Source organism: Alligator sinensis, unplaced genomic scaffold (assembly GCF_000455745.1).
Source record: "Alligator sinensis unplaced genomic scaffold, ASM45574v1 scaffold150_1, whole genome shotgun sequence".
Taxonomy (NCBI): domain Eukaryota; kingdom Metazoa; phylum Chordata; order Crocodylia; family Alligatoridae; genus Alligator; species Alligator sinensis.
The window spans coordinates 4,816,121-4,828,131 of NW_005841840.1; the positions used below are offsets into that span (position 1 = coordinate 4,816,121).

A 12,011-nucleotide genomic window follows, 5' to 3' on the forward strand; every position below is an offset into this window, starting at 1 on the left:
GAGATATATTCCTCCTTGGTGGCTGCTCCCTGCTTCCTTTGCCTATACATCTCTTTCTTTGCCCCCAGACTCTCCTGGAGTTCCCTGTTCAGCCAAGGGGGCTTTTTTGCCCCCTTACCTCCCTTCCTATGTAATGGGATAGACTCCTTTTGAGCCCCAAGGATCACTTCCTTGAGATACCTCCAACCCTTCTGGACCCCCATATGCTCTATGTTTCTCGAGTTGTATCCCCTCACTAACTAGCCTTCTAAGCTTGCTAAAGTTGGCCCTTCTGAAGTCCAACACCTTAGCCCCACTAGTTACTTTACCCACTCTTCTCTGGATAGTGAACTCGACCAAGTGATGGTCACTATCTCCCAGGCTACCATGAACTCGCATGTTCCCCACGAGATCATCCCCTGTTGCTAAGACCAGGTCAAGCAAGGCTCTACCCCTGGTGGGACTAGACACCACCTGGATTAGGTGGAGGTCCTGCACGCAGTGTAAGAACCTCCATGAGCGGCTTGTTTTGGCTGTCTGCTCCTCCCAGCAGATATCTGGATAGTTTAGATCTCCCATGACTACCGCCTCCCTTGCCTGTGTGGCGTCTGCTAGCTTCCCAGAGAATACATCATCTAGCTCTTGATCCTGATGAGGAGGCCTGTAGCAGACCCCCACAACCAAGTCCTTTTCCCCTGGCCCCCCCTGGATCCTGACCCACAATGCCTTGGTGTTCATGCCCTCCACCCCTGCCTTAATGGTGGAAGACGTATACTGCTCCTTAACATAGAGTGCTACCCCCCACCTTTTTTCCCCACTCTGTCACACCTATACCCCTCAATGCCTACCGCCCAGTCACGTGTAGAATCCCACCATGTCTCGGTTAGTCTGACTAACCGAGGTCATCCTGGGTGCTAGCAAGCAAGAGTGCGAGCTCCTCCTGCTTGTTCCCCATACTCCTGACATGCTACAAATACATTTTTCAGGTTTGGGTTTTTTTACAATTTATAATGGATTTAATGAATATACTCTTATGTGCCTGAGCAGTATTTAAAAGTGACTGGAAATGTAAAGACTTAGGCAATAGATGTAATTCAGAAATTTGTGTATTTTCTTTTGTTTTGTTTGTTTTTGTTTTTTTAAAGGTTGTTTTCAAACCTCTCCTGAGCTATACAGGGATTCAGTCTCAAGATGCAGTACCATTGTGTTACAGAATGTACTTTGGAGAGCACCTTTCATTCTCAGGGACCCTAGACTGTCTGAGGGCAGACATTGTTGATTCAGATACAGCAAAGGAGAGAAAAAGCAAACGAGCACGAAGGTAAAAGTGTGTGTGTACATGTGTGTGTCTTAAAACTGTCAACCCTGTTACAGAACCACAAGGCATAGCAAGCTAAACTGCCACAGGTGAAGCAGGGGTATAACAGCAGTCAGTGTCCTGCTGGTGCAAGGGTGGTTATTGTATGGCATTGTGCAACTGTATAGTAAAGATGGAAAAAATCATGGTGAGAAGGTGTTGTCCTGAAGGAACAGAATGTTCTTACTACCTCTGATTGAATTTATTGCATGGAAGTGTTTTAAACTGTGCTGGGCTTCATTTCTTTTAAAAAGTTGTGACATCTTTTTCTTTTTATTAGGCAAGGAGCTGTCAATCTTCCCCCACTTGAATTCAAACCAGCATTGATGTTGGAAACGTTTAGCATTAGTGCTGTTGTAATGGAGAAGTCAATGTGCACACCACAAAACTCTACAAGTGCCCTTTCTTTTCATGATTTGAATAAGCGTTATTATAATACTTTTCACTGTAACTTTACAATTTCCTGCCAGTCTATAAGCCAGCATGTAGATATGGCACTGGTTCGTCTTATTCATCAGTTCAGTACAATGATAGACGATATCAAAGCCACACAGACAGATATCAAACTAAGCAGATACACAGCTGGATCAGCTTCTCCAACACCGACCTTTAAATCCCGCAAACACAGAGACTTCCGCTCGTCTGATTTTAGTCGTAGTTCTCGGGGAAGCCTTAATGGAGTTAATAGAGTAAATAATGCAAAGAACAAACGAGCCAATAATGAGAACAATAAAAAAGAATCTCGAAACAAGAATTCCCTTGGGAGATCAGAAAGAAGAACTTCTAAAGTATCCAGGAAGGGTTCAAAGGATGTAGTTGATCACATGACTATTCATATGGATGACTCGGATTCAATTACGGTGTCAGAACAGAGTGAGCCTTCTGCAGAGTGCTGGCAAAATATGTATAAATTGTTGAATTTCTATTCACTCATTTCTGATCCAACAGGCATTCTAGAAAAGTCTTCTGAGACGTTTGGGCCAGCAGGTGAGGCTTTAGGGTACAAAGTAATTTTAATCTTCATACTTTTGTAACAGTAGATTCTTATAGAAGTTACTAAAGGAAAGACTTTTTCTTAAACAATTTACTTAAACATTTCTTTTTAGAAACTGTAATACTGTGTTTTCTTGCATGCAGCATGCCCCCAATTAAGAGAAGTGCCTTGTTTTTGAAAGGCAGAATGACAAAAAAGAGATCTTTATTTGAAAATACTTGTAAGCAGCCTTAAGTAACTGAATAACATCAGTTAGGGAGCTCAGCATGCTCCCTGTGCTGCTTTCTTATGTGGAACATAATGGAGTGTTAATTTTCCCTTTCTCTGGCAGAGGCTTACGCTGCAGAAACAGCTCTTGCCACATTTCCTTTCTAATAATGTATACCCCAATTTCCAGCTTCTGATTTTTGGAGAAAAGACATGTTGTGTGGGGGGGGAAAACATGGTAATCAGTTATTCAAGACTCATGCTTGTCCCTTATTGATTTTTCACCCCTCAAGCAAATGTTTATTTGCATGTAAACTTGATTGGCAACTCTGCAAACTCCATGTAGTGGTTGAAAGTCAAGCTTGGGATATTCTTCCTCTTCCAAGTTCTGCTCAAGTTGTTTTCAGTCTTTGCTGCTTGGTATACTTCTCACCTTGATATGGATTGCACTGGTGCAAGTGAGGGAAGATTACAACTTAAACTGTAATTACTGGTTAGGTAATACTTCTGTTGATCGGTTGTGAACACAGTAGACTTCCAGCTACTTTTTCCATAGATACTTGGTCTTTGCAACACTAAATAATTAATGAAAGGGATTTCTGCTACTAAATATAAATCTGAATACATGCAAATATTAAAATTGAGTAAGGAGGTAATTTTTACTCAGTCACTTTGCAGATGGAAATCTCAGACCCCTACTTAGTTTAACTTTAAGGAAAAGAAAGAAGGTGAAATACTGACTCCACTGAAGTCACCCTGCTGTTAACTTCAACAAGATTTCTCCCTGAGGCTTTAGGAACTGCTCAATCTTTTCATACTTACTGCGGTTTATTTGAACAATGTTGGAACACAGCAGAGTAAGCTCCCTGGCTTGACTGTTGACCTTATTCTAAATGTTATTTGTTGGTAATAATGGATTTACCTTTTACCAATAACCATTTCCCTGCCCACAGGCAATAATATATAATACACGTTTGACTAGGGTAAATCCCACATGCATTACATATCTATATGGCACTATAAATATCCATGGCAGTTCAAGTTCTACCTCACAGATTACATTTTGTTTAGATTTTTTCTTTAATGTAAAAGCTAAAAGCTGGGGAAAAAAACTGTTTTACAGATGTCAATATATTTACTAAATAAGCAGGAAGCCAAATAGTTCTGTAAACAGGGTGTAATATCCCCAACTAATGTATACAAAATGTAATTTTTGCTATTGTATTATTTTTAATGTTACCTTCAAAGGGTTGGAAGGAAAACTGTCACCCAAACTAAATTATAAGAACCTCCTGATTGGAAAATCTAGTTAAAGATGAAAGATGCTGGTGGGGAGAAAACTTATCCTTGGTTTTTATGATGTTTCGTTTCTAAAATCTGTTGCCACTTGGAAAGTGGAGAGAGCTGTGCCTAATAACTAGGCCCAGTGGTTGCTGCTTATTTTAAAATCTGTTACATTGGCATACCCATTTGGCCACATATTCAACTGTCTTTCCAGGCCTTAATGCTGAAGAGCTTTTTTTTAGTTTAAGGGAATAAGCGAGCAACAGTCAGAGCCATACAATAATCAAATCATATTATAGTTGTATTGCTCATTATTTTACCAGTGATTTTCCTGCATTTTACTCGGTTGAAAATTTTATAGGAGTGAAATAAGTGTGGCCCCAATGGTTAGCAAAATGCAACCCTATTTTTGTGCAAAATATGATTTCCAGTTTTAAATGCAAACTAGCATTTGTGAAAACAATTTAAGCTCTCTCTGAATAACTGATATGTATTTGGGTAGGTGTTCGGAGCCCTACAGAACCTGTTTGTAGGGTTGTGTTTGAAAATGAACAAGATAATAACAGCATGAACAGGACGCAAAGGAAACGTAGTCTGGTTACTTCAGAGCCTCAGCATGTGACTCTAATAGTCTTTGGAATAGGAATGGTGAATCGTACCCACCTGGAAGCAGATATTGGTGGGCTAACAATGGAATCTGAATTGAAGAGAATACATGGTAGTTTCACCCTAAAAGAAAAAATGAAAGGTGAGAGAGAGTTTTCTTGTATAGTCACTTTTAACTTTCCTCTGACTTAATTCTAAATGTGTTCCTGCACTTGAATGTAATATTAGCTTTTATATAGTTACCATATAAAAATACAAGATACAAAAACAGTGGTTTTTTTAAGTCTTTAAGATTTCCAGAAAGTGATATGCAATAAAATTACTTCAGAAAATAAAAGCACGTCTTAAATTTTTTGCAGCTTTCATGACACAATTGAATACAGTTACCAAAAAGTGATGTGTTCTATACGTCATTCCATCCATTCTCCATTTCCATATTTTGGCTGGCATTGGACATGTATTAGAGGCATTATTTTGTATTGAAGTGTTTTACAGATATTTTCTTTTTCTTCTCAAAGATGTACTGCACCAAAAGATGACAGAAACATGTGCCACTGCTCATATAGGTGGTGTTAATATTGTCCTGCTGGAAGGAATTACACCAAATATCCAGTGAGTGTAATGCCAATATCAACTTTAAAATATCAAAGCACAGTTATATACATAGCGTGTCAATTATTTATAGAGAGAAATGTGTAGGACTTATTTTGGAGGATACATTTATGATTCTTTAATTAATCCTGTTTGCATGGACCCCTAAATCCAGGCATACCTCACTTGAAGCACTGCGATTCCCAGGGCATCAATGTAGGAGTTTTATACTTGGGACCAAGTTTGGTTTATAAATGTAATCGTATGTAAATAGAGAGGGGATTTCTTTTTAAATTAGACATGCATCTTTTTTATTTCAGAATGGCATTTATAGTGTGATGTAATTGTTTTTTCCACCCACAGACCATATATGCTAAAAATGTTTGACTAGGATAAATCTCACATGTTTTACATAAATAATAACTCATATGAGTCATCTCATTAATTTAGCATGAGCAGTATTTGGGCGATAGTAAATGATCCATAATCCTGGCCTTCAATCATGCGAATATTTAGGCATGTACTTAATTGTACACATGTGAATACTCCTGTAGGTTTATTCTCATTCATAAAGTTCAAGATGTGAACAAGTGTTTGCAGGATCTCTGCCTAAATGAATGAATGGCTGGCTTGCATAAATTACTATAGTAGCAAATAGGTCCTTTGAATAAAAAAAACTCTATTGTTTTAATTTTATCATGGCTCTTCTGAGCAATTTTACCTTTTGTGTACACAAAACAACTGAAGTTCCTTTGTGTACATAAGTATTTCTGTCTTTCTGATAATTATTTTTAAAAAGAGCTTGTATATTCCACTGAACGGTACAAAGAGGTTTTTAAAAAGTATTTCATCTTTTGATGCCTATCTTTCCCATTTGAATTAATATTGCTCTATAAGTGGACACCTCTGATCTCCCAAGTTGCATGGTTTCTTATATCATTTCACCTCTCCAAGGTCTATTTCCCTCTCTGTCCAACTGACATAATATAAAAAAAAAAATCACTTTTTGCGCCTGAATGCTTTGATTGACTTGTTCACCATGTACATTGGCAGCTATTTTGCTGTTCACAAGCTCAGATTAAAATGCATGCATATTTTTCTTACTTCCTTTCTATTTGAACTTCTTTATATTTGGGTTGCAGAACACTAGGAATTAAAATGTTGGATTATTTATACTGTAGATCACTTTTACGCAGGTAATCAATGTTAGCTGGGTAACCCTCAGTATGTAACTCTGATCTTTTAAAATATTCAGGATGATGAAGCAGCAAAGGGGGCTGTAGAAAACAAGCTGGGTCTTGCTTTTTCAGAACAACACTTGTCTAGTTTTCTCTATGCTATATCAATTTTTACTGCATATCTCTGTTTTTTCCATATTAAAAAAGTGTATGGTTGATATTATCCCCCGCCAAAATTGCTGTTGGTAAACAGCTGTTCAACAAATGTGAATTAAAGTGCTAACTGGTTAGCCATCTGTTTTATAAGGTGGCTGCTGCTGTTCGCGTTTCTGCTAGTTACAGTTTCTCTGATCTTGCACACAGACAGAGGCACTGCGAAAAAGAAAAAAGTAATGCAGGTTTTAAACAAACATTTCAGTCTTGTTAAATTTTAATATATTTGTCATATTGTGGGTTACAAGTATTTAACTAATTTTGCATGAATATTTATTCTTTATTTGCTTTTTGTTTTTCTTGCTTACTCTTCAATCTTCATCTGTAGACTGGAGGATTTTCCTACATCTCCTACAAGCACAGCCAAACAAGAGTTTCTGTAGGTCATATTATTATGTTTAATGGTCTTGCAATTAACACTGTGGTGTGTAGTTGAAGGCTGCATTTTTACTGTGTTTTGAGTGTAGCTGATTTGCTGTTTGAATAAATTTTAGCTTGCCATAATAAAATCTAAATTAGCCATTCTGTAGTCCACTACATAAATATTAAGGAAAGCTTGTGGGTGTGTTTTAACACTCTTACCTCTTTTCCCAGTGATATAACTTGTTCTATAATTACTGTAGCACTAGTCTGGCTTTTATGAACTTATTAAAGCCTCCATTTTTTTAGTCCTCTTAAGCATTTTTACCGTAGTAATTTTAATGATATGGAATAATGCTGATTAGTATAGGAGAACAGATGGATTGATTTAAACCATTGTGTGTCCATCTGCCATAGCTGAAGTTAGTGACAACGCTCAGTGACTTCAGTGTGGACAGCCCTTGTCCCTTTGACTTCATCTGCAGCCATAGGGCAAATACATTGATGACATATTAGAATTACTGTATTTATTGTAGAAGATGTTTTACTTCAAAAATTTCTAGCATGTCCAAATGTGCTAGAACTGAGGAAACTGTTATGTCCTGAAAATCCCCATAAAAAGGAGCTATATTATAACTGTGGGCACATTCTTAGGCTGCAATACATTTGTACTGGGAGAAGAACCTGTCTCTTGGTGCAAAAAAGAGAAAGTACAGCCATTCAAGGGCCTTTCTTGGAGAAGAAAAACTACTATTCTACAAGTAAATTCCCTCCTGCCCTAGCTTGAATAGGCGTATGCTTGTCTCTGGTGTTAAGGACAACAGTTATCCCATAGTTGTTTGCTTTCCCTGTCTCCCATCATGGGAGGGGGAGGGAGAGCACTGGCTCCCTGATGGCCCTTCATTTGCATACTCTGCCCTCATCTTACCAGTCAACTGATTGATAGGATGGGAGGGTATTCTCCTGTGGCAGAAACTTGAGAAGAGCCCTTACCCTGTGTACTTTGGAGGAGTACAGTAGGGGGGAGGCGGATAAATCTAGGGCTGGAAGCAGCCCCTAGTTCTGGGAGAATCCTCCACATGGTTTCCCCCTCTCCCCCACCAGTTGCCTGGGGGGTTGGGGAGCATCAATTCTCTTGCAGTGGGAACTCTCCTGGAGTCCCGAGAGGGTTCCCGCTATGGGAGAAGAGCCCCTGTCTGGTGCACTTGATGTGTCCAGATGTGCCCAGGGCTGGAGCCCCCAGGAGGGTTCTGTACCTGGGAGAATGCCCCTCCCCATTTCCCCACCACGGTTCCTGGGCCCCAGGTTTTAAAAGCCACCCTTGCCACCCTTGCCACCCAGTTGGGTTGTGGAGGCAGGGATTGAAAGCCTGCAGGACCAGGAACCCCACGCTTTCCCCACGCCTGCTTCCTAGCCAGCTTCCCCTTGCTATCCCCATTGCCTAGCTTGGTGATAGGGGCGAGGATTGCAAAGCCCTTGGAGCTGGTACCTGGGGCCAGGGAAACTATCCCTGCCCCTGTTTACAGCCCTCTGGGCTTTAAATGCAGCCTCTGTGATCCTCAGTTCATGGCTGTCAATGCTGGGTGTGCCACTCAGTGCTGCATGTGCTTCCAGCTTTAAATCATCTTACATACAGCCCATCTAGGCTGCATGCAAGGTGATTTAAAACCCAGGGGGCTGCTTATACCCAGCCTGCCCCCTTCCTGGGCAGGGGAGAAGACAAGCTGTCGAGTAATGGGTTTTCTTAAGTGAGGAGGTGGCCCAGAGAGCAGTCTTCTATCATGCCGTGACTAGAGAGCTTGCTTGTGTAGCTCCCTAGCCATTGGGTTGGAATACATGCAGCTCCCAGGCTATATTTCTAGTAGAAACTATCTCCTGTCTGTGGCCTTACTTTCCCTTTCCCTCAGCCACTGAGGGTGTGGGAACCTGTCCTAAGGAAAGGGGGACAGGTAAGTGTGGTTAGTGTATAAACTTGTCACTAATTGGCTGTGCAGTATTTGGGACAGAAATGTTAAATGATTTTAGAAGTGATGTTTTCAAAGTACCCCTCTGCAGGGGATTCCAATTTTACCACAGACCAATACCACACATTTTTTGCATTCCTGGGAGCAGCCACTGTGTGTAGAAGCTGACGTGTTCTTTGGGTGGGGAATACAAAGTGGACACAGAGACTCCAGGCAGGTGGAAGCTGACTGGTTTCTCCTGTACGGTTCTCAAAATCTTTGGGAGCTGACCCTGTATCCTGTTCTGTGATAAGGAAAAATCTTTCTCTTCTCTTCCTCTTCCCATGTTCCTATGTTCTTCCACAGCAGTGGAATAGTTGAAGGAATTTTCTCCTTTCTTGCCTGTTTTTACAGGTTTTTGTATAGAACCCAGAGGGGGTTATTTGTTTATTCTTTTATATATAAGAATAGACCCAGCAGTACAGCTGGGTAAATCCTGTTCAGATATATTGCTGAATACATTCTATAGTTACTTATCAAAATTCATATATATAAAATATAAAAATAAGAATATATGTGCTGATATTGAGTTCCCTGTTTCCCTGCAGGTGGCATGTACAGAGGAGCCATTTGACTGAGAAGCAGTTAATACTTCTCTTAAGTAATACTGTATTTACTCAAATACAAGATGAGGTTCTTCCCTCAATCAGCATGGGGAAAAAAGCCCTATTCTCATACAAGGAAACCTCATTAAGTACATTGTCTATCATTAAACTGCTGTGAATTTGGTTAAATTAAGCCAACACTTAGCATGAGTATAAAACACATGGCCCCTATTGGATGACATCCTATGTGCAAGCCCCAGGCCTAGAGTTCAGAAGCTCCCTAATCTTGCATGTTTTTAGCCAAAAGGCCAAGGAACAGCTAGGAAAAAAGTGCAATAGCAGTCCCCCATTGCCACATGGGAACCTACCAGAAGGACAGGTCAGTGGAGCCCAACTGAATAAGATATACGGTAGTGCCCATTGAGCACAGTCCTCCTTAGTGTTGATTTTCTTTCAAGTAATAGTGAACCACTACACTGCATACATTTCAATTTCCTCTTCACTCCCACAGCTGAACTGTGCCTTTCTTCCCCATTTCCATTGAGTCCTGTTTCTTTACCAGCCTTAAATGCCTGGCAGACATTACCAAACGGAGTCCCAAACAGTTCACCCAGAATCTCTCTGTCACTCCCTCTCCCAGTTTGTTGCATATTATTAGTGTGGCCCTGCCTTCCATGAGGTGAAGCCAAATGAGGTGCCCTGCATCTCATCTGCATATAAATTTTTAAAGGATCCCATGATTCTCAGGACAAGAACAACTAGTTTCAATCATAAGTGGGGGATAATTAGCGCATGGATCTTTTGGTGGGGGAATCTGGGTAGTGCTGAGCTGTGGGGTCACCGGAGCTTGAAATGTTGTTGACTCTGCTGGACCCCAGCCCAATGATCTATAGGGTAAATCAGGACTCTTTTGGCTTTGGACTAAAATGATGTATAGTATTTACTGTATAGGTACAAAAGTGCTGCTTAAAAGTGTGTTTAGGGAGTTACCTGTGCTAAAACTTGCAGCAGGTTTCAAAAAAGATAAAATACATCAATTCTGGATGAAGTAAATCTTTGGGCACCTGTAAGGCAGATTACTACAGGTATGTTTAATTGAAGGTCATTGTTTTCAAATTTGTGCCCCTCTTCCATGTTCTCAGGGAGAGCCAGGGTCTGAGACTAAAGAGAAGGGGGAAGGAGCGGCAGGGGGAAGAATTTGGAGGGGAGGGCCAGAAGGCAAGGAGTTTACCTGGTGCCCCCTCACCCCTGATTTATTTTTCCTGCTGTAGTAGTGTGAGGAGGACACATTTAAGACAAACCTCCAATAGTTAGGTTGTGTACTTGGAAAATTACAACAAATCTATACACTTTCTGTATATAGGATCCAATTATTGTGGGGTCATCATATATTCAAGTAAATATGGTAGTTGTCTGGGGAGTTCAGATTTTGAGAGTTGTTTAGAGCAGCATTTCTCAACCTGTGAGTCATGACTCAGAAGTGGGTTGCAAGAATATATTTAAGGGTGGTGAACAAATTTAAAAAATGGATTCTCCTTTAAAAGAGAAAAACATGGGGACCTGTGGGTTTCCCCTTGCAGGCTGACAGAGTCCCAGCCTGCAAGAAGCTGCTTGCGGTCCCCCATGCCCCACGCACTCACCTCGTCCCCCACACACTGCGGGGCTGGGGGTGGCGGGGGTAGTGGGTTGGGAGTGAGGGGCACCAACAGGGCCAGGTATTCTACTTAAGCTATTTACTGGGTTGGGATTGGCCATCAATGTTTACAAATAGGTCCTGGTACAAAAAAGGTAGAGAACCACTGTTTTAGAGAGCCAGATCCGAAAAGCGCAGAATGGGGATTTCTGTCCTCTTATTGTTTAGGTCTGTTTGGATTTTTGACCTCCAGTGTCTGGACAGGTGTAGCAACTTACTGTTTGAAATGTGGCACCAGTCTGAGCATGCATTCAAATTATTTTTTTTTACCATAGATGTAAATAATGTAGCAGCTGATGCAGATTATGCTATTTCCTCATAGTTCTTCAACCAACTGGGTAGAGGATAAGATTGTTGGCTACTCAGTGCAGGTTGGGAAAATGCTTCAGAATTTATTTATTTGATTGATCCACTTTATGATGATTAACAACTATTTTAGTTGAACCTAAATATGTAAGGTACATACTATGCATGGGAATATGGCTAATTCTGAGGGAAAACACAGGTGTGGGATATGTTAATATTCATGTTGATATTCCCTGTTAATATTCTGTGGCTTTTATGTATTGAATTCTTTTTTTAAGCTTGGGCAAAACATACATATCCATTTTTGAAGGACCACATAGTTGCTCAATGCTTTCTTGAAAACATACATAGTTTAGAAAGGCCATCTCTCGCTTGGCGTGTCAGTTTTCCACATTTCTGTCATGGCTTTTATGGCAGTGTTTACAAAAGTCCCCATCCTTTCAACCTTTTCTCCATTCTGTACTGCAGCTGCTAGCAACTTTTACAAGCCACAGGCTAGAACAACCCGCCTTTGGTCCAATGCGGGTCAGGCAACCTGTGGTTGCATTACAGTGACACAGGCTACTTCTAGGAACAGAAAAATGTTCCAGAACATAGCGCTGGAGGTACTATGATGTGACCACCTGAAAAGAACTTTTTTACATTAACCCCATAAAGATAATCTACGTAAATACTATGTATAAAATGTAATTCTG

At 40.5% G+C, this 12,011-nt stretch overlaps 1 protein-coding gene across 1 annotated transcript in view; it reads left to right on the forward strand.

The window, feature by feature from the left end:
* The window catches only part of KIAA1109 (KIAA1109 ortholog), a 252,339-nt gene that overhangs the window by 160,403 nt on the left and 79,925 nt on the right, over nt 1-12,011 (forward strand). The window contains exons 46-50 of the mRNA XM_025204706.1: nt 1,125-1,300; nt 1,617-2,323; nt 4,324-4,569; nt 4,946-5,039; nt 6,738-6,788. Of these exons, the coding sequence (XP_025060491.1) occupies nt 1,125-1,300; nt 1,617-2,323; nt 4,324-4,569; nt 4,946-5,039; nt 6,738-6,788 (1,274 nt within the window). The remainder of the gene's footprint in view (nt 1-1,124; nt 1,301-1,616; nt 2,324-4,323; nt 4,570-4,945; nt 5,040-6,737; nt 6,789-12,011) is intronic.